Here is a 27957-nt window from a genome sequence, read left to right as displayed (position 1 = left end):
TAACGTGTAACCTGTGGTTTATAATTTCCAACCTGTTGCATTTGTCAAAAGAGAGGGCTCGTCCGGGATTTGAACCCGGGACCTCTCGCACCCTAAGCGAGAATCATACCCCTAGACCAACGAGCCAGTCCGAAAAAAATGAGTCATATGACAACTAACCAAAGTTTAAGGTAGAACGCGAATTTACTCTTTAATTTTGTTTATCATTATAAACAAATTTACAATGACTTATGTATTTTCTTAGTGATAGAAAAATGTGTTTTTCTAATTTTATAATGATTCAGTTATATCTCATAATCTCATTACTTCACATTCCCAGTTTTCCCAACCAACTCTGAAACGCATCGCCATTTTAAAAGCCGAGATCGAATAGATTAATACCTCACTCTGTCAGTCCCAAACAGGAGTTAGTACTTCACAACATTTAGCTAAAATGTTTACGCAAGATGTGATAGTTTGTCTCTTATCTATTTCCCTATCAACAGAGTGCCAAAAGTTCAAGTGACGTCACCGGCCACAGCCGCACGCGACCCCGCTGCCGACGTGGCGCGAGCTCGAGCGGAAGGGTTGCGCGAGCGCGACTGTCAGCAGAACTGGTAAGAAGGGATGGCTCCATAATTTAACTTTACTTCAGAAGAAATAGTACTACAAATGTTAATTTTGCATATATGTAGCTTGCGTTTTAGCGTTATGCTCTTCTCCATAGAGTACTTCCATATGTCGCGTTTGTTGTTATTCTTATGGATGATATTAAAGTTAAATTCGCTTCTGCGTTCGCTTTTGATGTGCTCGCAGAATATTCGAAATACTTTAACTTTCATTACATAAAGAAGAGACAATAAAAATGCAAATATTAGGGAACGAATAAATATGGGCAAAGATAGACGTTTGATTTCAGCTTGTAGAAATGGAGCCTTAAGGTATCATAAATCTGCATGCATATTTAACTGTAACTTGTAACCTGAAGTTTATAAACTGCCTTATATACAGTCTGTGTATTCATTTTCTGAACGTATGTGTACAAACTAATGTTTGAATGTTGCTTAGTCATTTTCTGAACGTATATTTACAAACTAATGTTTGAATGTTGCCTGTACGTGTAAAAAACAACCGCTAGATGGCGCCGCAATCCGCATCAAACAAAGGCGCTTGGACAGTGCGGCACCATTCAGGGACAGTACTGTGTGTGAATGCAGTTCTGTGTGAATGCTTTTCTTTTTCACACACACACACCTACACATACATATTGGTTTCACAATAGTAATAATAATAATATCAATAATATAGTACTTTTTATTCAGAAATGAAGATAGTTGCTAAACCCAAATCCTAAATTCAGGACCTAACCATAACACAAACCTGATGAAAAAATATAGTTACACTTTAGATTAGGGTCTAGATCTCATTTTTAACTAACTATTAACCATGACTTTTGCTTCAATAAACTCCTACTGCTTATCAATAGTAGGCTAGTTATTTTGCAAACCGTCTCAGTGTCAAGCCGTAAGTTAGTGTGTGTAATCACGGCCAGCTGCTTACATGGCCTCTCATTGCACTTTGTTGATCTGTTTTTATCAGAGCACCATGTCGCAAGATGAGAACGTGGAAGACCTCACTGCAAAATCTCTCCCTTCCCTCCACCCGACTGCCTCTGATGAAACTGGCCCCATAGCTGCAGTCAACACAGATGAGGTCCCATCTTTATCACAACTTTCACTAGGCACATCGACCCCTGACCCAACTAATGTGGCAGCGGAAGAGCACGGTACGCCCAAAGCTACTGAAGAGAAGCAGGTACACCAATCAGAAGAAAAACCTGAGGGTCAGGTGACTGAATGTGTGGAGTCAGTGAGCTTAGACCCAGATGTTACGCAGGAAGAAGCAGAGGGAACAGAGGTACATTCAATAGTGTTGAGTTGTGTTTGGTCAAAGTAATATTTTGTGCCATGATAGCAAATCCGTAACACAATTTTTTGTGTATATTTTGTGACTGTATCCTTCGGCTGTGCTGATGCATGTTATCAGCCCCTGGATGAGTCTAAATCTAAAGGCTGGAGTAGTTGGGGCTCCTGGGGGAAGTCACTTCTGACCACTGCTACATCCACTGTGGGTAAGTCACCATAGCAACCTGTCACTACAGCGAGATTGCCATAGTTAACCTTACAGTAGATCCTTCCACAGTTAACTGCTAGATAACACAGTCACAATAGCAAATTATACATTATGAGAAGGGCTTCACGATATGATAATGCTTTAAGTGTGTAAAATATGATTGAAATTATTTCACATTTGTTTCACATTCTATTATTTTCTCTAAAATGTTATCATCATCAGTGTAAACAAACAAAAACTATTTAAATACCAACAACTCAACTTGGTAATATATAGTTATATAAACATGAAAACCTGACATCAAGACAGAGCATCCAGGTAAACAGAAATACCTGAAACTAGGGGTGGACGATTAGTTATTCTATTGTTCTTTTATTTTATCTCTGTTATTAAAAATTAAAAACAAAGAGGCAAATTGCAAACGATAGTACAAATGCAATACATTAGACCTGAATAATCAAATGTAAAAATAAAACACTGCGTAGCCTTAACATGAATTAAATATACATTGATTCATATCAAAGCTAGAAAAAATTTATTCAGTCAAGAGCAGTGAGTGATTTTTCTCTTTTTCTTTTGTTGTTTGACAGACAGCAGCAGGTATAGTTTTTTTAGGCTGCTATCGCTTTAAGACCTAACGCACGGATCCTATTGACACGCATCCGATTTCTTTCCCAACTGTTTACTTTCACTTAAGACATAACCGACTGTGATTATGTGAATATTCGCCAAGACAGGCATTTTGACATAACTGTGTGTATTTGACCATTCGAGTGCAATAAGCCGTGAAAGAGAATTGAATGTCCGAGAGGTGGCTTTCTGTGCGCGCTTCGTGTGTGTGTCAGACAGTGTTGTTTTCCGCAGTTTATTGCACTTAATTAGTTTTTAACATCAACCAATCACACGTAAGGAACAGTTGCGTGCCCTGTCTATTTTCTGCTATATGCGAATGTGAGACATAATACAAAAGAAAACCTATCTTAGCCTAATACGTCTTAGTAGGTATTATAGTAAATGCGGTTGTGTGAATGCAGGGTTCTCAAGTCTCACGCATTGGCCGTGAGACACACGCAATTCAACAAGTTTACACGCTACACCGTGTATTTCTCACGCTGAAAAGGCAATGCCAACCGAGTTGTCCTACAAGCTTTATATATAACGTTGTATACGAGGCGCGGGCACACAAAGTGAAGTTTCCTGCCGCCAGCACGTATCTCGGCCAGATTGCGTTCGTTAATAGGCAACATAGATGCGCGAACACACGGAACTTGACGGAACATTCTCGGCCACCGTACGTTCGTTACTAGGTAACCAACAACATCGCGCGAACACACGTCGTGATGGAGAAGGTAAGTTGGACGAAAGCTCGTCTAACATTTTAAGGCTAGAACATTTAATATATAGCCCATCGTATACATTATTATAGGCCTATATCACGAAAAAATTGAAGACCGGAAGTACGTCTTTTAGTAGGGATACGGCTCTTCCGGTTAGCTTTTTACAATGGCGGAGTCCGATAGATACCGCTGGACAAAATCTCTCCGCAACCTGCCTGAAGTCACATATGACGATGTGGTTCGGATGGTAAATGAAAACTCTCAAGTGGAAAAGCGTGAAAGCTGAGTTATGGCTGTCTACGTCCTGACGCAGAGCAACCCGGTACACTACAACAACAGCGGCGGGCCGTTCGCCAGTTAGGTAAACGTTTCCATGGTAACAGCGAGTTGGACCAATCAGCAGACGTTGCTGCTACGCTTAGGATTGTGGGAAGTGTAGTTTTTTTTCATAAGATCGCGGATAAAACATGTTTTTCTTAAAACAAGGTTGATCTCATACTAACTTATAGCTTCTACGGGAGCAAAAACCTTCGTTTCACAAACTCATAGCTCCTGGTCAGTCTACCTCGGATGGTTTAGACATTATGGCTGACAATCTAAATCCTTATGGAGAAATACTGTTGACCGGAAGTTCTGAATCCCTACTCCGCGTTCCGGAAGCAGGAAGTGTGACATAAAACTCTACAACTACTCTGCAACCAGGCCAGAAGCTTTGGCTCAGTTTGGCTAGCTTACGTTATCTGAAACTAAGGGAAATGTTAGTGGGTATGGGAAGGAATGAAGATGTATTTCTTCATTTTATTTTAAATACATTTAAATGTATTTATTTTATTTTAAATTATATTGTATATTATACTGTATTAATAGAATTTCTAGTTACATTAAGGCTACGTATTAAAGCAGAGTGCTCTGGGTAATATTTTATGTCCTGTCAAAACATAACGTTACATTAATCATTGATTGCCATTGCATTTGTATTTTTTAAACACTTGCAACACAAAACACATTTCATAAGCTGGAGTGTGTACTCTTGTGTACATACACACAAACACATACCTTAATAATACTCTAATATGTCATTTGTTCTCAATGTCCCACCACACAATAAATCATTATACCATTTCAAATAGACACATTCAAAATGCAAAAATATTTGTTTTTCCAAACTGTTTGGAGCAATTTGTTAATTTTTTGTAGCTTAATTGTAATTTTGAAATATAACATTAAAGAGTATATTTGATGTGATTAATTGCTCTGTCTTTTATCAGATTTACCAATTGTTATAATTTCAATTTGTGCTGGTTAATTATGAACAATGGGTAAAATTGGGGGGCGGGGCTCCATTAGGGCTCCTCCCCCAACCGCATGTGATCTCACTCCAAGATTTTGATAAAACTTGAGAACCCTGTTGAATGTTAACTTTTGGGACAATAAATCAGATTATTTGTCAGTATCTGTTCTGTGCATCAGACCTTGCAGAGTTACAGTTTTTCTCCATTGGTTTGGCTAATTTCTTGAAAAAGAAATGACATTGTCAAAACAACATGGACAAACCTCCAAACCACTTGGCAATTGTTCACAACATAATTGAATTTTTCATTCATTTCATCAAATTGCAAATGTCTAAGTACATGTCTCAATGTCTCAGTACATCTTTGCAAATGATTAAGTACAGGTAGCCTACATTTAGCACAATTTCCAAGTGAATAGACATTGTTGATTCTCAGTCTAATGGTTGTTCGCTCCAAAACGTGTCAGCGTCATTTCATTGTATAAGTCATCACATGCACAATAGTCTGTTCAATTGTCAAAATTAGTCAAGAACATATATATATATATATATATATATATATTATATACCATATAATATTATGAAGATATTATGATTTTTTATTATGATTATTATTATGATTTTTTTGGTTTTATTTGATTGTATCTACTCTGTTGTTCTGCTGTTCTATGTTGTTTGGACATGATCCTGAGGACCCCCATGAAAACGAGATGTTTCATCTCATGGGGTTGATCCTCTAATAAATGTTCATAAATAAATAAATAAATAAATAATTGGCCACCGGGCCACGGTGGATGTCCCAGGCCAGCGAGGGGGCAATATAACTATGTGTGCTGCCATATCTGAGAATGGTGTGGAGTCTGAAATCCTGAAATCCTGAAATCCCCACTCACATCCCCAGTCTTGGCCCATACAATACACAGAAGCTCCTCATCTTCTTGGACAGCCTTCATTTTGATTTGATCCCTGAAAATGAGGTCGGGCCTCTCGTAGGGCCTCACCTACCACAATATGTCATTGTATGGGACAGTGTGAATTTCCACCGTGGCCTGCTCATCAGGGGCTGGTTCACTATTCATCCAAGGATGGTCATGGTGTTCCTACCACCTTACTCTCCTTTCCTCAATCCTATTGAGGAGTATTTCTCCACTTGGAGGTGGAGAGTGTATGAGCATCGGGCTCAAGATCAGAAGTCCCTGCTCCATGAAATGGACACTGCGTCTGCGGATATTACAGGAGATCAGTGTAGGGGATGGTTGCGACATGCACGCCGTTTCTTCCCTCGTTGCATCGCAAGGGAGAATATACGATGTGATGTGGACAAGAATCTGTGACCAGACAGCAGTGTGTGGATGGCCAGGAGGGTGAGGACGGTGGCCAGGAGAGGGAGGGTGAGGACAGCGACCAGTGAAGAACTGTTAGTTGTGAAACTCCAACTTTATTTACAGCACTGTAGCCTGCATATCATTTTCATTGTTTTTTTTGTTTGTGTGTTTATATTACAGTATATTATGCTGTATACATTTTCTTTTTACTCTGATGTATGGAAGTTACTTTATGTGTGTGAATGATAATGGTTATAATTTCCTTGGCAGTATGAGTGCAATGTGTGATGTCAAACCTTGGAGGCTACTCTTACAGTTTTTCTCAGTCGCTTTGGTGCATTTCTCACATCACTATTTACATTTGCACAACAGATAATGCAGTTCTCAAAACAATTAGTGCAAACTGCAAAACCTAGTTGATAACCTTCAAAAGCGTGTCACTTGCTCAAAATGGACAGCTCATTCCTCAAAAGCAAGTATTCATGTCAATGAAAGTGTCAGTGTCATCAAGATGAAAAGTCCTGACACCATTGTTTATGAACAAGATCATGTTTTCATTATGACAGTTTACTCTGTAAATGTTTTCCAATGCAAAAAAAGTCAGATCTTGGTGACACTACCTGAAAATGCTCAAGACAGCACTATATACTATTTGCACAGCCATTTGAAAAATACAGTAAAGTTACACATTACTGTATTTAGTGATGTAACTGAATATGTATGTTTCACATTTTTACTGCATATGCTCTTTGCAATTCGAATTTGTTCACAGCATTGTGCAAAATAAAAAATACACCCTTATTTACAACAAACATAAAGTCCCTTTGGGTAGAGCTGTGCACAACTGTACACAATATTGCAGTACATATTGGAACTGAACATACAACATACATAATCATTCATGCACATCCAGACGTTCCTCATCAGTGAAAGCTGAGATTCACCCGAGAGAAATTGTTCAATTTAGGAGACATTTTCAGTAAAAATGTTTTTTTTTTAAAAATGTGTAAAATTTGGTTGACAGATTTTGACAACTAGTTCAACATTTTTGTATGTAATGACTCAAGCAATGAAATGAGGAGTATTAGTTTTATATGGAATGACTATTCAGCATTCACAAGTATAGTTAATTTTGACTGACATGACATAAGCAAATGAAAATGTTATAAAACAGCAGAGAGTTGTATGAAAGCAATTGATGCATGTCCAAAAGCATTTGCAATTTGTTGGAAGGAATGAGAAACTGCTACTATGATGTGCACAAATGACTAAATGTTGTGGAGGTTGAACTAACTGTTGTGCAAATGTAAATAGTGATGTGAGAAATGCACCAAAGCGACCGAGAAAAACTGTAACCTAAAATACTAGGGTAAACGTACCTATTAAGCTCACCAAAATCTACATTGAGACATTTTTAGTGCACAAGATATTGGTTTTAGTACAAGAAGTTATTTTAAAATAAAATATTAATCTCTCACACTATAATATTTCATTTTATTTTAAATGACAAAAGTATTTCAATTAAGATGTACATCATTAAATATAAAAAGTCTGGCTGTGCTTAATGGGTACGTTTTGTACCCTTTAAGCACACCCCTGTTCCCAATAAGCTCACAACAAGTTTTATTAAAAATTCTTGTTTATTTTAAACAACCTTTTTAAGGAATAATTGAAAAAAGTTTTATTTGAAGGTACAGAGTCAATCACAAAAAAACAGAACACTAAAATCAAGCAACAAGGCATTCAATTTGATCAGGTAGCCTATCCTATTCATAGTGACGTGTCATTCAAACTCATTGCAACATCTAGACTAGTCCACGTTCAGCTATGTAACCCATATTGAAAAATCAAATAACAAAACAAACCAATGTGCTCCTTAAAGGGATACTCCACTTTTTTTGGAAATAGGCTCATTTTACAACTCCCTCAGAGTTAAACAGTTGAGTTTTACCGTTTTCGAATCCATTCAGCCGATCTCCGGGTCTGGCGGTACCACTTTTAGCATAGCTTAGCATAATGAATTGAACCGGACAAGACCATTAGCATCTCTCTCAAAAAAATTACCAAAGAGTTTCGATATTTTTCCTATTTAAAACTCGACTCTTCTGTAGTTACATCGTGTAATAAGACCGGCGGAAAATGTAAAGTTTAAATTTTCTAGGCTGATATGGTTAGGAACTATACTCTCAAAATCGCACCTTTTCATTTTTCGTCCGTCTTAGTACACGATGTAACTACAGAAGAGTCAAGTTTTAAATAGGAAAAATATCGAAACTCTTTGGTAATTTTTTTGAGAGAGATGCTAATGGTCTTGTCCGGTTCAATTCATTATGCTAAGCTATGCTAAAAGTGGTACCGCCAGACCCGGAGATCGGCTGAATGGATTCGAAAACGGTAAAACTCAACTGTTTATCTCTGGGGGAGTTGTAAAATGAGCTTATTTCCAAAAAAAGTGGAGTATCCCTTTAACTCTCTGGGTCAGAGCTTTCCTGTCTACTCCAAACTTCTTGGACAGATACGACAGGTTTCTGATGGCTCCTTCTTTGTATGACATGCCTCTTTCATCTTTGGGCATACACTATAGTTTCGTCTAGCTTTTGTTATCTTAAGACTGTGAAAATAAGTTTATTAATCATTTTTTTGAAGATTAACATAGTGACAACCATCAGTTAATATTTAAATTCTGATTATTAAGTATTTACATAGACGTTTAATGTGGGTGAGCTTAAAGGGAGCACACACTGTGCTTAATTGGAGCAAAAACATTTTTTAATTAATAAATATTAAATTAAAATTTAAAGGAAAATATTTAGCTAAATTAATAATCTAGGTAATGTATTAAGTTTATACCAATTTTAATATGAACAACTATTATAGACAATATCTATGAAATTATGCTTTTTCTAATTGATGTCACACTGAAGCTGTGTAATTGTCATAGTAGTGCACCCTTTAAGCTCACCTAACAATAATATGAATTCTTTAAAAATTACAGCAGTTTAAAACCACAGACTATCAATAAAATGTAAAATTATAATATTATGGATTTAAAAGTACAAGCCATTAATTCCTGTGAAGTAATATATTAATGTAGCACACAATCTTATACAGCTAGTAAGGTAGCTATGTTCGTAGCATCTGGGCTATGTTGCTAAAACTATCTTTTAGATCTAACTGTAATTATTTCCCACATCCAGGTTCCAGGTTATAATATTCAAAAGTCTAAACATTAATCTCTTAATTTTGCAATAAGAAGATGTACTTCTTCAAAATAAAGGCTTAAACATATAAAAAATGCACATCTGAGGGGCTCCTCTTCTGGTGAAAGTTTTCAGACAGCTTTGAAAATAGCCGCCAGTGAACACATGGACACACATATCTCAGTGTGCAATGGTCTGATTGGTTTAAAATTACAGGAGGTATATAGTAACAAACACATCAATTGGTTAATACATCAAATAGGATAATACATTGCTGTTTCTTTTTATAATCTGAGCTTCAAGATGGTAGTGTGCTTAATGGGTACTTGAGCTTAATAGGTACGTTTACCCTATTTCTTTTTTTATTTTCAGTTTTATACACAATTGTATTCTGTTAGCTAGACAAAAAACAGCACAGTAACCACTGTCAATGAAGGACTGGGGTAAGACTGAAAGGTGGACATGAGGGATATTTCAATGGTCCTCTGCCATTGTGACAAAACATCTAAACATTTTGACTTGCAGTGCTTACACAATGCCAAAGGGACGAAGCATTTTGGGGGCACTGACTGTTTAAATGAGAAGGAAATTTAGTTTTGACACATGAGTGAACTGTTTTGGGAGAGGTATGAACTTTTGCAGGTGAACCATGGTTTTGTGCCGAACCATCCACGTTATTTTGGCAAAAGCACCAAGAGTGTTGAGAACGTCTGGTCTGTTTCAAGAAATGAGCCAAAGCAATTGAGAAGGATCTTTGCCATTTCCGTGGCACTGACTCTTTATATGGGGAAACAGATTTCGTTTTGAAGCATGAGTGAACAGTTTTGGTAGAGATATGAGCTTTTGCAAGTGAGCTATAGTGTTGTGCTGAACTGTAAGACTGTTTTGCCAAATGATCTTAGAGTTTTGAGAATGTCATTTCTGTTTCAAGAAATGAGCCAAACCAATGGAGAAAAACTGTAATTCAGCCCTAAAGTTGAATAATATCCTTCAATCTTTTGATTGTCCTTAGGTCAAGGGTTAAGCTCTGTAAAAGAGAAAGCAGGTGTGGCGCTCCGAATCCGTCAGAGCTCATCGTGTGAGGAGGCAGAAGAGGCCCGTGAGCATTCCGGGACAGAGATGGCAGAACACGTTCATTCAGAGGAGGTGCACAGAGGAGTACTGTCAACCATCAGCAGCGCTGTTCAGAACACTGTGAGTCAGTGCAAGATTATAACACACTTCATTAGTTTTAACATGACTTACCATGATCACAGAACCTACACATGATGGTGCATTAAAGAGAGCACGAGTTTCGGCTGACAACTTGTGATTGAATCACCCAAGATGAAATAATCTTTCTTGCCCCTCCATCTTGGACACATTTTCATGCACCATTTTTTCTCCCTCTCACAGGGAAAGTCAGTAATAACAGGAGGTCTGGATGCTTTGGAGTTCATCGGAAAGAAGACCATGATTGTCTTGGCAGAGAGTGATCCAGGCTTTAAAAAGACTAAAATACTGATGCAGAGAACTGTGTCTCTGTCTCAGGTAAGATGGTCAACAAATGCTTCAAATCTGTCTTACATGATGTAAAACCCTAGCCTACTGTTACTTTACAATAAGGTACAGTACGGAGGCTATGCTATATTGTGAATATAGTCCTACAACTATCATACAGTAGAAGATTATTGCATTATTGACTTTAACAGTGGTTTTGTGGGAAAATCCTGCCATATTTTCAGTATGTTTGTCTGATACTTGCCTGATGTATGTCCTTATGTTGTGTCTATCTGCAGATGTTAAAAGAAGCAAAGGAAAAGGAGAGAGAGAGACTGAGCAGTCAGATGGTTTCAGAACCAACCGCCCACTATGGGATCTTGTTTGATGATTACCAAGGCTTGTCTCATCTCGAGGCACTGGAGATTCTTTCCAATGAGAGTGAAGGAAGGGTTAGTAACACTCACTACATACTGTACATTCACCCATGTAGTACCTGTTACTATCCAAAAACAAGCTGAAATGAGCTGTGTAATTCAAAAAAAGTCCTTATATTTTCCTCTTTTCATTGTGTTTCTCTCCATTTCAGGTGCAGGAGTTCTTGTCCTCTATGGAAGAGGAAGATTTGGAAGTTCTGAAGAAGGAGCTGATTGCAATTAAAGAGATCTTCATCACTCGTGAGGAGGAGGAAGCTGATGCCGCCTCTGGGGAAAACGGTGATCTTAATTCCCAAATTCAGTGTTCCACTCCTCTCTGTGAGTCTTTAATTGCTAAAATATAATTAGACAAATCCAGATCACAATCTGGTGTGAACAAATCCAAGACCACAATCAAGATCCTGTGAGGGATAAATCTTTATTACAATATCTGCATTAATGGATATTAATCAGGTTAAATGGTTAAGTTCACACTTTTAAAATTTAAATCCAATCACAGATTTAGAGTTAAAATGATTAATCTACATAATTATTAAGGCTGTGAAATTCTTATAATTTATAATTCTGGTTGAAATCACCATACCACAAGTATTGGAAAACCCAGTATTAGCTAATCTCAATGAACAGACATTGATTTGATATGACAGGTGACTCAGAGTCAGAGCACTATAAATATTTCAGTCCTCCTCATTTCTGCCCATGGGTATAACATTTATGTGATCTGCGTTTCAGCTGCTGATGGAGAGGAGTTTGTCAGTGTTCTTACTGAGCTACTCTTTGAGCTCCATGTTGCTGCAACTCCAGACAAACTGAGCAAAGTACAGCCACACACAGACACACACACAGACACAGACACACACACGTTATTCACAAACACTAATCAAACCGTGTGCCCTGCAGGCCCGAATAAAAGCTCATGATTGGGTGCGAGAAGTGGAGCAATCCCAGGAAGTTGTCAAGAATGTAACAGAGGCATTAAAGGAAGAGTGCTCCACCCCTTGCCCTGATCCAGAAAAGGGGGAACAAAAAGAAGAAGAAAAGGGAGAAGAGGGAAAAAACGATACAAATAATACAAAAGACGGAAACTCGGATGATGTTGAGGTGAGAAATGTTTTGAGTGTGTCGTTGAGTCTGAACTATATGTACTGTATGCATATATTAAGTTTGTTATTCTCTGTACACACAGAATGTGTTCTGCACTATTTTTCCATTGTTTTACTTATAGGCTGTCGTCGCAATGTGCAATACTATCCATCCTAAATAGTATGTGAGATTAGAATAAGCAAGGCTGCCAACTCTCACGCCATGTCCATTTTCTCACGACGCTCAAGTTTAAAGAAGTATTTAGGCTGTATTTATTTGAAAAAATGGTTAATATATTTTGGTCATTTATTCCTTTGATGGCAAAGCCTTCAGTTAACTCCAGTTACTAGTGTCTATTTAAAGTAATAGTTCCCCTAAAATTGTTTGTCATCACTTACTCACCCTCATGCTGTTGCAAATTTTCTTTCTTCTGTTGAACACAAAAGAAGATATTTTAAAGAATGTTGGTTATCAGACAGTTGACGGTAGCCATTGACTTCAATATAATTTTTTTTCCTTCTTTGTAAGTCAATGGCTTTCGTCAACAGTTTGATCACCAAGATTCTTTAAAATATCTTCTTTTGTGTTCAACAGAAGAAAGAAACTCATACAGGTTTGTAACAACATGAGGGTGAGTAAATGATAACACATTTTTGGGTGAACTATCCCTATAATACTTTTGTGGAATTTTTTTTTTCTTTTCAGGATTTCTTGATTAATATAATTTTGAATAGCATTTATTTAAAATATAAACCTTTTGTAGCATTGTAAGTGTCTTTACTGTCACTTTTGATCAATTTAATGCTTCCTTGCTGAAAATAAAAGTATTGCTTTCTTTAAAAAACAACAAAAAAAAACATGTATAAACCTTTATTTTAATGTGTACGTTTGTGAATGTAGAAGGTGTATCTGTCATCAGTGGGCAGTCTTGCTGAGGTGACTGCTCGTAGTATAGAACAGCTACACAAAGTGGCTGAGCTGATTTTACACGGACAAGAGCTGGAGAAGCCAGCCTGCCAACAGGCCAGTATACTGGTCAGGTGAGTTCCTCAGCCGTTTCCATAAGACAGTATTGGACAAGTCCTTTTATCAGCTGTATAGTGACTGTTGTGTATGCCCAGGTTAACCAATGCCATGTGTAAGGAGGTCGGATGCCTGGCCCGAAAGTTCTCGGACACATTACTGGCTGTAGGGGTGAGTCTGACTGACCCTAACGCATGTTCCTTGTCTTATTTTGAACTATTTATCAATGGATGTTATTGCAAAAAACTTTCAAATATTATAACTATTACCTTCCTTTTTCAGTTTGACTTCGGTTCGGTTTCCTTCAGTTGATGCCCTCTTATTTTTCAGCCACTACCTTTCAATCACATGTCATATTTCATGATCCAATCAGTTCCTGTCAGATAAAACCCAGCTTACTTTTTTTTTCTAGTTGAAAAAGCTGTTTCTACTGTTGCACAGCACAGCTAAATTTACAGAGCAAACTGTAAATTTAGTTTAATGTAAACTGTGAAAATTCACATTGAGAATCTTTTGTTATTTAATGCTAGTAAGAATTTGTTTTCCCAGTGTTGCCCTGTGATTTTGTGGTGATGCACTGTGGGCCACTATATCACTTTGAAATGCGTCACATTATGGAAGTAAAACAGGTTGCATATGCTGTTGCATGTCAGTGTTGTTTTATATAGTTTGCAAACTATTTATATCTCCTGAAGTTTAAAATGAACATCCTGCTGTTTTTTGTCTCTCTATTTTTGTCCCTATAGAATCAGAGAAAGGCAGAAGAACTAAATCCTCTAGTGGACAGTGTGATGCTGGAGGTAAAATATGATCATTTTCATAATGCACAGCTAACAAATGAGGAGACGGCTATAGGGGTTTTGATGATGATGATTAGAATGACTATTTATGATAATAATAATGACGACCCTTCATCACTGCACTGTGTCTTGTTTCCCCAGGGTTGTAATAGCACTACTTACATCCATAATGCATTCCAGCTGCTGTTGCCTGTTCTTCAGGTCTCACATATTCAGACCAGCAGAACCACAGTCAAGCCAGTCCCTGAACCAGCATCCAAAGAATAGTGCCCTCATTCTGTGTATTGTGTTTAGGTATGTTGCTTCAATATGAGAGCTTAAACCAAAAAAGTGCAATTCTAGTCTATATATAGACTCTTACAAAGACATAATTAATAAAATTAAGATTGAAACTCCTAACTTATTTAGAAAGCTGCTTGTCCACTTTAAATGTTTTTTTTTAAGTGACTTTACTAAAAACGAAGATTATTAATCATGTGTTGCATTGTCTGAGCAGATTTAAAGGTCCAACCGACATTCGCTTAAAATAATGAACAGTTACACAATTACCAGTTTTTATTTTGAATATAATTTACCAAGAACATAATCTGTAATATAAATTATATGAAACTAAAGACTGAAATTATAAGTACAGTAATGTTTTTTTTAGCGTGTGAAAATGTCCAGTTCTCACTGTTCTCAGTACGTCACATGTTGTTCGTTAGTTAAATAAATAAACTTAGTGCCTCTGCTGTTTCTCATTGATTTAAAGGGTTAAATCTCCCCATTTTCTTAATGACTGGAACAAGACAAGTTGTTTCGATGATGCAGGTAAGCTGGAGATGGAAAAAGAGAGAATGGAGAAGGTGTAAAATGACAGATATATCAAATGAATAATTCTGCTTCTTGATGGTTAATGAAGATTGAGAGGCTGGAAACGTCACTTACTTGATGGTTCACAGTTGCCTTGTGCTGCCAGATGTTGGAGCTGATGTGATTTTTGAAACTCTGTAAAAATAATAATATTTATATTATTAAAAATGTGTCTTGTAGAATTCTATGCATGACAACATTAGTCTTGCCAGGAGTCCATCTGTAGTGCAATTGATTTTGCCCCAAGCAACATACTGGCATCAAAGATCTACCGATCATTAGCTTGTGTCATCATCACTGTGACCGGATGAGACATCATGCAAGATTAAAAGAGAGTACAACACTGTTTCAGGCTATACTGGATAGGAACTAGTAGTGACAAGAGAGTATACCATCATCAGATGTTTTACATCAGCTGATGGACGAGGAAATTAATGTGGACATCTTTTTTGAAGTATTAATCTGCTTTGTAAAGTCTCCACTTAGATTGAATTTAAAGCATACAAATGCCGTTTAATATTCCAAACACATGAAATGCTTGAGGGTTTGGACTTTTGAGGCATTTTTATATCCAAACTATAAATGATCACTATTATACAGAGAAAAGCTAGACTCATCCTCATCCATTTATATTTACCTTCCTTTGTTTCTGGGGCATTACATTGCTCCTCTTCCTCATTTTCATCTGGAATCAAGTCAATTTTGAAGTCAGTTTTATAAATAGAAAAAAAAAGGTCTTTTCACAATACACATTGTTTCAATCAAAGCATTTTTTTTTTTATCTTAACTGTCACGGAATGGAAAGCACAGGATTGTGGGATAATCAAAGGCAGCTAAGGATACATCTATGCTGCCTTCAAAAATGTATCAGATGAAGGTATCTAAAGAAACAGGAAGTGAGGCTAACATTGGATTTGGACGTGCCCTGATGCCTTCCTACCTTGGAATGCATCCTCCAAAGGCAGCATTTTTAAGCTTTCGGATGAAACTCATCCAGGCCTTGTCCCTTTTTTTGCACGTGAATTATTTAAAGGGACATAGTGACGTATGTTCCCGGAAGAAAACGAGACGAGGCGTTTCAGGGAGTTCAGAAACAGTGCTCACTCATATCGGGAATAACTCCCTTTAGAGTGGAATCTTGTGCTTTGTAACATTGCAGACCTCTTTCATGCTCAAACATCAACATTACACACTAAAGAAAGTTGAAAATGTAAGAAAGCAGAATACGACCCCTATATTGTCTTCGTGACTTACAGTTGCATTTAGCCAAGCTGGGCAATAATATATTTAATATTTTGCAAACAATCAAGCATTGAGATTTGCTATACAGTACATATTGCTGATAAGGTTGGATGTACTATATATCCAATTTTTAAATATAATATTGCTGGATGATAATATAGTAATAAAGAATCAAGCAGTAGTTTCAGTTATGCTATTTATGTGATATGCATATTCTATAGGTCTATATGTGTATTTCATGCTATTCAATGCTACTGTGTTTTTTTAATGTGTTTCTTGAAAGAATATGTAAATGTGTTAAATGTCTCATTCATACCTGTAGTCTCAAAGATTGGTGACAATCCTAGAACATGAGAGATCATTATAAAAAGATAAACACACATAGCCACCATTAATATAAATACACTATACAGGAGATCAGTTCTTCAATATAGTATACAACCTCATATATATATATATATATATATATATATATATATATATAGTATATATAGTATACAACCTCATATATATATATATATAGGATGTGGTTGTCATACACACACACACATTTTGATTGATGTAGGCTTTACAGTAGCATACTCCTGCAGGTTTTAAGGAATAACCCATCCAAAATGAAATTTTAAACGAGTTTCATTCTTCCCGGGAACAAAAGGAGTTAGATACTGTAGAAGAATGAAATAAAAGTAGATGGTGACTTCGGCTCACAAAATGGCATCCAAAAGCTTAGCTACTGTATCATATGGCTTCAGAAGATTTGGAAGAGTCTCATATGGTATTTTTATGTCCTTTTTGGAACTTGGCGTTTTCTGGTCCCCATCCACTATGGTAATGAGCAACGTGAACATTCTCAAACTGATGTTCCACAAAAGAATATGCTCTCTCTGTCATATGGGTTTGTAACAACTTGAGGGGAGTAAATGATGGCAGAATTATAATCATTAGTGTCCCTTAAATTGCTCCAAGGACATTTCTGTTGTAATTTCTGTACCCTATTGGTGCGTCCCAATTTGCGTACTTATCCACTATTCTGTGCCGTTTTGTAGTTTAAACAGTGTAATTAGTGTGTTCACACTGAAAAAATGCACTTTAAATTCTCAGATGATGCCCTTAATTAACCGAAAAACGAAGTGTGGAATCCTGGACACTCAACTGTCACAACTTTATTTACATAGTGGATGGGGGACGGACTATCAGACACAGATGTTGAGTGACATAACTGTATAAAAGTCATACTCTACATGGCTGAGTACATAGTGTGAGTGCATAGTGTATAGTGCGTCATTTAGGACACAACTTATGCCTCTCTCTGCATAAAAATAAATATCTAAACAATCACTTACTTTTCTTGTACATACGGTCAGCTACCCTGAGCAGGTTTTCTGTGAATGTATAAATTGAGAGTTAGGTTGATTTGGAGTTAGTCAGTGCTGGTAAAAACATACAAGGTTACTTTACAGCATTTTGATAAAGCACAAATCTCTTCTGGGTAAGTATGATAGAGCAGGGTGTTTGTTTACCTTCGGTTCTGTTCTCAGTTGAAGAGATCTCAAAGAATACATCATCATCTATATTAGATAAACAGAAATACATCAACCTTTAATAACTAACAATGAAGCAAGTATAAATGATATATAAAAAACAACAACCTTGCTGCGTGTACTGCTGTACTAACGGACTGGTTACGGCACTTGCACATTGTTGCCCTGTTGTTGGTTTGATTACTTCTATTGCTCTCCACATTGCTTTGGATTTAGCGTCTGCTAAATGATTGTCCCCCTGTAGTCAATAATTATATCCCAAAAAACTTACCTTTGATCACCAAAATGACACATTTTAAAAGATTTTTATCCTTATAGCTCCAAATAGCTTGAATGTAACTATACACCGTCGCTTAATTTAGTATACGCGGTTCTATGAATATGCAAATTGGCCCCATCCCCACTCACTCACACCAGCTCAGAGATCCACTCGTTGACGATCACACGTTGTCGTGATTGGTTAGGCAAGGTAGTTTGTGGTTACCAAACGGCTGGTAGGGACTACACAACATTCCTCCTGGGTTAGTGACATCACCAACCTTAGAATTTACATAAACCCCGCCCCCGGAACACAATTTATAGATTATCAAGACAGAATATGCTAATCAATGACTAGAAGATAACTACACATAAGCCACATAAATTCATCAGCTAACCATTCAGAAACGTCCTGTTGCATTCTACATGTTGTCACCTCTTCTTGAGTCTCTCCATCACTGCCTGACTCCGGTTTGAACATAAATGGCTAAAAGTTTTTGACATTTTCAGTGCATGTCTGTGTGAGGTGTTGAACAACAAGCTGTTGAAGCTCCGCCCTCTGTGCTGTGAGCAGCAGCTCATTTACATTTAAAGGAACAGACACAAAAAGGTGCGTTTTTGCCCACCCTCAAAAAGTGACCATTTTAAAGGGGCATTTTGCAAGTCTGAGTGTTTTTTCTCTACGAGCTCCCCCTAGTGTCTGGTAGTATAATGCTTTCAAACACTCTGTCGTAAAAACGAACTGTTGTCCCTCCCCCCTCGCCACGAGCAACCCAGCTGATCAGCTGTCAACCCAGCTGAGCAGAGGAACCGGCTATTTCAAAACCAGTTATGTCTACCGAGGCAAGTAAAGCAATACTTTCTTTCCAACTGATGGCGATTTTTTTATTTATTGTGTTGTCATGCATACTAGTATTTTTACCGGGAACGAACGATATGAACGAGGCGAACTACTGCTTTCGTGTTTGTTTGTTTGTTTTTGGGAGAATGGGCATGAGCATAAAAAAATATATATCGGAGGCTAATATTTGTCTAAAGTTATATTAGCAAGGTCTATAAGTTCATCTGGTAGAATGATGGTTCACCTTTGCTTGTCTAAGAAAACATCAGAACGTTTTTTCTAGCTCGATCATGATATGTGCAACATTTTGCGCGTCTGATATTGCCTACTATCAGACGCGTTGACTTAGTGACATAAAATAAAAGTGTAAGTTACACAAATAAAACCGACAGAGGAACGGCCACACAACTACAGAAATCAAACGTGTTTGCTATGACAATGCTAACATCAGAATGATAGTATCTAGCGTACTAGTAAGCCCCTAACAGACAGCGATCATAATAAAAAACCTTTACAGACAATAGCAAACATCCTGAGGTCGCAATGACTTGAAATTTAAATATTAAACACAGTTTATTCCAAAGATACTTAACTTACAAGTGCAACAGCAGGATCAGCATCCGTTTTGCAGGCTTCTGTTTCTCTCAGTTCTCACCATTCTGAAAAAGCCGGTCCGATATATTTACTCGAGTCTGACTTCTTGCTCGGTCAGTCTCCCGTTTCCTCTTTCGTTGGTCCTCCGACAAAGATTTTCTAGCTTTCTGCTTCTTTTTTACAGGCTCAGCCTCAGCCATAACTCAGTCTATCGTTGCCCTTTGCTTATAGCTAGCCCGCCGGTGTTTGAATGGGGGCGTGTACGTGTGCAGTGCCGTCAAGCAATTCGTTACATCGCGAGACCTGATATCACGCGAGACTTCCTGACACCGACCCGCGTCCCCAAAGTTGCAAGTGAGTTTTTTCCGCTCTCGGGCACCAGGGGGGTGCGAAACCACCACCATTCAACCCGAAATGAGTAATATAACCATTCCACTGACTCCGAAGCTGTTCAGTTAAGGTTAAAAAGTTACCTAGTGTCCCTTTAACATGCTATATAAAAATATATGTGGGGTATTTTGAGCTAAAACTTCCCATACAGACTCTGGGGACATCAAAGACATATTTTACATCTTGTGAAAATGGCATTATGCCACCCTCTTTAGAGCACATTAAAAGGGGGACCATAGGGAACTTTAAAGCATATTAAAAGGGGGACCATAGGGAACTTTAAAGCATATTAAAAACACCACATAGACATATAAACATTAAAAACTTGATTTTCACCACAGGGGGACTTTAAATGTAAATGTAAATCATATAAAACTAAAAATAGGACACACAAGTCTATTGGTTTATTTACACAAATTTAACAAGGACACATTAGCCAAACAATCACAAGAGAAACACTTGCTTACCACTCATGCTGTACATTTCTATGGACACATCAGGGACATTGCTCATCACTGAAAGCAAAAATTTGAAAATTAATTAGTTGTCACATCTGGTTCGTGTTTTGCTTGAGTTGGACTTTCAGTAAGGATATGTTTACACAACAACAATGTACTAAAAACAGAAGACAACACTGTCAAAATGATCCCCGTTCACACGGATCTGCAAAAATGACAACAAAGGCTGTATTATGAATGCCAGGACAGTAGTTGGCGATGTCACTTTGTCAAAAAGGACTTGTCAATATCCAGCGAACACATAATATCGGCATCGTTTTCAAAACCCTGAACTTTGAAACCCATTTTCAAAAGCTTGCTTTTTCAGGCCCCCAAAACGCCATTGTCATGTAAATAAATGGCCAAAACGCATAAAAAGTTTTCCGATTTCAGTTAGTTCTCGGTTCTCAGTTCAGTTTCCTTTGTTTTCTTTGTTCATTCTATTTTGTTGCCATGATTTTTTATTTCCCCACCTGTGTCTTGTTAATTATCTTGTTTAGTCCCAGTGTATTTCTATCGCTGTTTTGGGTTCAGTCTTTGGCTGCGTCCGACAACTGATAAATGCTGACTTTGGAGGACGCATTCCAAGGTAGGAAGGCATCAAGACACGTCCGAATGCAATGTTAGTTTCACTTCCTGTCTCCTGAGATACCTTCATCCGATCGATTTTTGAAGGCTGCATAGATGTATCCTTAGCTGCCTTTGATATCCCACAATCCTGTGCTTTCCATTCTGTGACAGTTGAGCTAGATGGCGTCTGAAAGTTGCGGATGGTCATCAGTTTGTATGTAAATGTACATTTTTGATCAATATTGTCCACTTATGATGTTATTTCTAGCGAAAAATCCCTATTGTAGTCATTAAATTATTCACTTAGTTTTCACCAAAGTTCTCTCTATTTTGCTGTAGATCATTAAACCGTAACACTGCCTCAGAAGTCAGTCCGAAATCAGTTTTGTGAGGAACCTCCGCCTGCAAAGTCAAAGCACAATCATAGAAAAGCTTTGCGACTATATAAACTTGTTAGTGTCACTCACAATTTTCTGTTGGCTTGCTGAGCTGATGTCGGCTGACTGAAACCGGCACAACTGTGAACAACTGGGACTTTCCTAAAGTGAAAAGACCAAAAACAAGATTGATCCAAATAGATTAATCTAATGTGATGTTCATTTTGTCAATTATATTATCATTATGGATCCCAAACTGAAAACACCCCAGTATCAAAGGGCTGTTGATTGATTTGTAGAAGTGATACTCACTATATTTGCTCTTGAAAATCAGGCAGCCCACACTCAATAGAGTTACCACAACCACAGTCAGTACCAGTGCCAACCACACTGAAGTGATCACACCCCAGCCCTCTAGGAACAAGGAAATGAAGTATATAGCAACAGAAACTTTAACAAGAGTACAGCGAAGCATAATACTTGAATGAAACATGAAAAACAAAACAGCATATAATATATCAATGCTTAAACATCAGAAGCTCCAAGTTTACAATGCCCTTGTCTTTAAGTCTTACCAAGTTAATTTTACACTTACATTAACCCCAATGACCTCGTGTGAGTCTGGCAATGTACTGTCTGAAAGGATTTGTGGTTTTGGACGAGTCAAACACTGAATAGACTGGCTTGGTGTATTGCTATAATATATTTATCAAAAGTTAGGTTGAATTATGAAGTCCTGCTGTCTCCTTCCATGCCCGAATCAATAGACAGGATAAAAGAGTCTCAGCTCTCCTTCAGAGGGAATTTATGAGAGAGGTAGAGAAGCTTGGGTGAGAACGATTCACTGTGTATTTGTAAAAACATATTTGATATGATGTACAGTAATCAGCATGGCTGAAAGAAATATATATGCTGAATTATTTGTATTTTATTTTTAAAATGTGCTAAAAAGTCCAAAGTGTGGTATAAAGCAACTAATTTCTCTTTTTGCTCAGAAATCTTTTTTTTCAAGAAAAGTTAGAAAAGCATTTATATAAATATGCTTTACACACACACACACACACACACACACACACACACACACACACACACACACACACACACACACACACACACACACACACACACACATATATATATATATATATATATATATATTTATATATACACACTCACCTAAAAGATTATTAGGAACACCTGTTCAATTTCTCATTAATGCAATTATCTAATCAACCAATCACATGGCAGTTGCTTCAATGCATTTAGGGGTGTGGTCCTGGTCAAGACAATCTCCTGAACTCCAAACTGAATGTCAGAATGGGAAAGAAAGGTGATTTAAGCAATTTTGAGCGTGGCATGGTTGTTGGTGCCAGACGGGCCGGTCTGAGTATTTCACAATCTGCTCAGTTACTGGGATTTTCACGCACAACCATTTCTAGGGTTTACAAAGAATGGTGTGAAAAGGGAAAAACATCCAGTATGCGGCAGTCCTGTGGGCGAAAATGCCTTGTTGATGCTAGAGGTCAGAGGAGAATGGGCCGACTGATTCAAGCTGATAGAAGAGCAACTTTGACTGAAATAACCACTCGTTACAACCGAGGTATGCAGCAAAGCATTTGTGAAGCCACAACACGCACAACCTTGAGGAGGATGGGCTACAACAGCAGAAGACCCCACCGGGTACCACTCATCTCCACTACAAATAGGAAAAAGAGGCTACAATTTGCACGAGCTCACAAAAATTGGACAGTTGAAGACTGGAAAAATGTTGCCTGGTCTGATGAGTCTCGATTTCTGTTGAGACATTCAGATGGTAGAGTCAGAATTTGGCGTAAACAGAATGAGAACATGGATCCATCATGCCTTGTTACCACTGTGCAGGCTGGTGGTGGTGTTGTAATGGTGTGGGGGATGTTTTCTTGGCACACTTTAGGCCCCTTAGTGCCAATTGGCATTAGGATAATGCACCATGTCACCAGCAGGATAATGCACCATGTCACAAAGCTCGAATCATTTCAAATTGGTTTCTTGAACATGACAATGAGTTCACTGTACTAAAATGGCCCCCACAGTCACCAGATCTCAACCCAATAGAGCATCTTTGGGATGTGGTGGAACGGGAGCTTCGTGCCCTGGATGTGCATCCCACAAATCTCCATCAACTGCAAGATGCTATCCTATCAATATGGGCCAACATTTCTAAAGAATGCTTTCAGCACCTTGTTGAATCAATGCCACGTAGAATTAAGGCAGTTCTGAAGGCGAAAGGGGGTCAAACACAGTATTAGTATGGTGTTCCTAATAATCCTTTAGGTGAGTGTATATATACACAATTCTTTCTGGTTCTCGAATTTGACTGGCTGAGAGCTTTTTTCAGCTGGGATCAGGAAAGGTCCACAAGCCAGGACTCGAACTCGGGTCGCCCAAAGCACAACAGTGCTACATGTTGGCACACTTGCCCACAAGGCTATCGGCACCGACCTATGTGGTGTTTTTAATATGCTTTAAGATAAACCATGTGCAAATTCATAAGTCAACACTGAGTATTTTCTCCCTAAAACTGCAGTGAGTCAAAGACTGTCTCAAAAACGCGGTTTGAAATCGCTGGTGTTCCTGACGTCACAAACTACCTTGTAACCAATCATGTCAACTTATGATCATTAACAAGTGGATCTCTGAACTGGTGTGAGTGAGTGGAGGCGGGGCAAATTCATAGGGGCATATTCATAGAACCGCGTATACTAAATGAGGCAAGGTTAGGGTTAGGGTTAGTTACATTCAAGCTATTTTGAGGAATGTAGAATTATTTTCAAGAAAAAAAAAACATTTAAATATGGTGATCAAAGATGAGTTTTAAGGGATATAATTATTGACTACAGGAGGACTTTAATTATATTAGCCTCTTAAAAGCTGGTTTATTATAGTTTGTCTTGTGCATAGCCTGGCATTGTGAAAGATAATGGTTTCTGATGGTTTCTCACCTTTTTTTGTTTGCGTAACTGCTAACGCAGCAGATCTTGCTGTTTCATTGTGCTCCTGGTAGTGAAAGAGGAAACTGCTGCTAGTCGTTTGGCACTTAAGCGCATGTGTGGAAGCTGTTACTTGCGAAGATATTGTAGTTGTTTTAAGGGAAGAGGTGATTGGTTTGGCAGAAGAAGTGGTTTTTAAAATGGAGGTGTTTTGTCTTGGATGACTGGTGTTTTGTTGTGTGGGTTCTTCTGTGGACATGTTCAGATCTGGACATTCGCTGTTGTCTGGTGGGAGGTAGCAGTAGAATAGTCTCTGGTCATTTTGGGGTCCAGTGTAGAGTTCAGTGTTGTTGAGAAAAGCAAATACGCTAATATTCCATCCAGTGAGATTGCCTGCCTTCATTGTCAGAAGCACCATCACATCCTCTACTATGAAATGTACAACATGCACACAGTTATTATTATTGGTTATTATTGTAGACAATAAACAACAAGCAGCAGTAAATTTCACAAATAAAATAATAATAAAACAACTATCCCACCTGACTGTAAGGTATTGTTGTGGAGAAGCCGCAGATCAATTTCAGCCTTACACAGATACCATCCTTCATCACGTTTGTGTTGACTGCTGGCATTTATAAGTTCTGTCGCACATGGAGCGTCAGCCTGACCACAAAGCTTTGCATCATTTTCAGGTCTGCAAGGGTCAAAAGGCTCACAGAAAAACTGAATTTGTGATACATCTGTGAACCCCCCCCCCCCAAAAAAAAGAAAAAAAGAAGAAGAAAACTCTCTTACTTCATATTTTAAGTCATGTGCAATACCCACATTCAGTGAAAAACAAAATCCTTTAAGTTTAAACACATGTGCAAATTGTTCTTAAAGTTTTCTTTGTATTCATGTTGGTTTTATAGCATATTAAGATTTTTTTTTATTTAATGTTTTTTATTTACTTAGTCACCATGAAATCAAAATGATTATTTTTTGTATGGAATATTGCAGTATTTATTATAAATAATTTATCTGTGCACATCATTTTTTAATATTTGTGCCCTTGTAATCTTTAGTCAAAATAACTTCCCCTCCCTCTTGCAGCAACATCTCTTCTCTGATGATGTGTTTCCCGGTGGGAGAGTGGGACAACCTGTCACTCACATGAGATCATAGCAATAGAGTGCAACTGTGCCCTTTTTTCAGTACCGCTGTTGCTGTTTCCATTCATTTTCCCATAGGGATTTAAAAAGAGTCTTTGTTAAAACATTATGAACCAAGCCAACCAGCTACAAGGTGAATCACAACATTACAAACTTTGATTCGGAAAATCAGATACAAAGACAAAGGTACTCAAACTGTGAACGGCTCATCCCATGAAGCATTGCGAACAGCCTAATCAAATTAAAAACAAAGGAGAAATATAAAACTACACATTACAAAAGGTGACGTTGGTGGGACAGGAAGCCTCCTGGGCAGTACCGGCAATACAGTAAGCCAGGGAGATGCCGGCAGTTCAGGGAGCCAGGGTGGAACCGGCAGTGCAGGGTCGGCCTCCATGGCCGTGTGTGGGAGAGCGGGTGTCTCAGAGACGGCCTCTGTGACAGTGTCTGGGAGAGCAGACAGCTCTTGGACATCCCCCACCCCCAAAAAAACATTCTTGGGAGGAGCCTTGGGGGTGTGTGCCAACCACACACACAAGATAGCCATGACCATCATGGTCAGCTTTGCGGACTCAGGGGCTGAACCCGATGCCGGACCGTACTCAGGGGCTGGAGCAGACACTGGACTGTGCTCAGGGGCTGATGTAGATGTGTGGCCCAGGAAAGGACCACCTCTTCGATGACACCAGAACTGACAGGAAGAGACGGCTCTGTTACTGCTTCCTCTGGAATTTCACTTACTGGAACAGGCTTGGGAATTTATCTCACTGGAACAGACTCTGGAATTTGACTCTGGGATTTCACTCACTGATTCCACTAACTTGATGAAATTTATACTTGGTTTTAATAAATAGAACATTAGTTATTGCAAGAAAATATTTGGTATTGTATTTGGTCTCTCTTTTTATGTAATGTTTATTTAACCAGGAAAATTAAGTGTAACAGACATAAATTTACATTTGATACAGTGAGGACTTTGCCTCTTCATTTTAAAACACCATCGCACACCACTTATAAATGATAATATATATATATATATATATATATATATATATATACTGTATATATATATATATATATATATATAGTAATGCAATTAGTTTATTTTTAAGGGAGTAACTCAATATTGTAATGCATTACTTTTCAGAGTAACTTTCTCCAACAACTTTCCTTTAAGCCTTGTTAAACTGGGGATAAAGTTGTCTGGGGAAAAGAAATCTTAAAGTCGGCATGAAACGGAAGGTGCTATAGCTCTATTGTGGCATTCCACTTATATTATATATAACGCTGTATCCAATACAGATTGTTTCAAAGCAGCTTTACAGTGATAACAAGAAAATGATTCAAAGATAGAGTTCAAAAAGAGTTCATTTCTCTCAAAGAAAAAATGGCATCAAACAAGATCATCAATTATTAAATTAGTTCATTTAAAGCAGTTCTGCAGAAAAACAGTGATGTCATTTCAGCTGAGTTTAATAATCATGTTTAACTGTGGAATTCCTTGTGAAATACTATATTACCCATGATGCTGTACAGAAAATTACACCAATCACACACACACACACACACACACCAGTATTCACAATAAAGCATTACTTAAACTCCACAAACACTAACAGAATCGTTTTATAAGTTACAGCGAAAATGTAAGCTATTATCATTTGCTCATTTTTGTACTCTTCATCTGACTCCTTTATCATGTAAACTGTAATGTTTTGAGAAATTGTTCTTCCTGTTTTCTCAAACACCAGTGTGGTTTTCTGTTTCTTTTGGCAAGTTAGAGTGCATGACACTTCCTGTCTAAAAGTTAGAAACCTAACAAACCATACCGACCTAACAGTTTTGTGCTCAGAGACAGTGTCTAAAACCATAAAAACAAATGTGTATTGTTACTGTTACAGTTAGAATCCAAAGTTTTACCTCACACACACATGTCATACACGTGCAAACAGTGGTTTTTAAAAACAACGCATGTCCAGACCACAGTGGTGTAGCTGCGACCGAGAGCTAACTGTTTTAACCTGTTTTAAAGTTTAAAACTACTAAAATTTAGACACACAGAAGGTAATGCAACAATGCACCTTATTTCTAAAAGACATGGACATTACTGAAGTTTACTCATGCTGTCAATCATACAAACATTTTCTTTCTGACCACACTTTTCTCTGAAACGCACATGCTCACAAATACCCACCCCACTGCCACATTTCCCTCACTCACGCCTGCTCGTGGACCCCAAAACATCTTACTTTGCTATTTTTACTTACTTGGAAAAAACTCTGGTAGGCACAAGATGAAGGTGAGAAAGAAGACGGCGCAGAGTTTGAAAGCACCTGATCTCGTCATGGTAAAAGACGGTGATGACTGCGCCACTGTAAGGTCCCAAACCTCTCAACTTGTTGACCATACATTGGAAATCTCACTTCTCACCCATTATCTTATCTAGTGCCACATTTAGTCCCACATTACATTTAAAATAATCCTACGTACTTAACCTACAGATATTTTCAACATGTCTCCACAATACTTCTTGATTACATAGATGAAACGTTTTACCACTTCCTACTTGTCTTCCTGTTTTGTGT

The 27957-nt window shown here is 37.9% G+C and overlaps 2 protein-coding genes across 7 annotated transcripts; one reads left to right on the top strand and one right to left on the bottom strand.

Annotated features, from left to right (window-relative positions):
- Positions 1-131: 131 nt before the first annotated feature.
- On the top strand, positions 132-14815 carry fam114a1 (family with sequence similarity 114 member A1). 2 transcript variants are annotated; one of them, XM_081362168.1, is made up of 14 exons: positions 132-170; positions 486-596; positions 1579-1896; positions 2026-2110; positions 10278-10459; positions 10661-10795; positions 11044-11196; positions 11334-11460; positions 11914-11999; positions 12082-12282; positions 13165-13304; positions 13386-13458; positions 14034-14087; positions 14229-14815. In XM_081362168.1, exons 3-14 carry the CDS (start codon positions 1585-1587, stop codon positions 14352-14354), a joined length of 1674 nt encoding a protein of 557 aa, XP_081218294.1. In that variant the 5' UTR covers positions 132-170; positions 486-596; positions 1579-1584; the 3' UTR covers positions 14355-14815. The 2 variants fall into 2 exon arrangements, with proteins under 2 accessions (XP_081218294.1, XP_081218293.1); XM_081362167.1 differs by having other exon boundaries at positions 11334-11499; positions 14229-14814.
- Positions 14628-27957, bottom strand: LOC308688792 (uncharacterized protein). Of its 5 annotated transcripts, none has more exons than XM_081362170.1 (12): positions 27640-27957; positions 24761-24961; positions 24231-24647; positions 21562-21663; positions 21340-21411; positions 20273-20320; positions 17702-17749; positions 17525-17563; positions 16498-16524; positions 15577-15624; positions 15015-15074; positions 14628-14902 (listed from the first exon to the last, which is right to left on the bottom strand). In XM_081362170.1, exons 1-12 carry the CDS (start codon positions 27716-27718, stop codon positions 14859-14861), a joined length of 1185 nt encoding a protein of 394 aa, XP_081218296.1. In that variant the 5' UTR covers positions 27719-27957; the 3' UTR covers positions 14628-14858. The 5 variants fall into 5 exon arrangements, with proteins under 5 accessions (XP_081218296.1, XP_081218299.1, XP_081218295.1 ...); XM_081362173.1 differs by having other exon boundaries at positions 24761-24884; positions 27640-27931; XM_081362169.1 differs by having other exon boundaries at positions 24761-24915; positions 27640-27918.

This window comes from Scardinius erythrophthalmus (genome assembly GCF_964197995.2).
Source record: "Scardinius erythrophthalmus genome assembly, chromosome: 3".
Taxonomy (NCBI): Eukaryota; Metazoa; Chordata; class Actinopteri; order Cypriniformes; family Leuciscidae; genus Scardinius; species Scardinius erythrophthalmus.
Note: the sequence above shows the minus strand (reverse complement) of the source record. Positions and strands in the feature narration are given on the sequence as shown.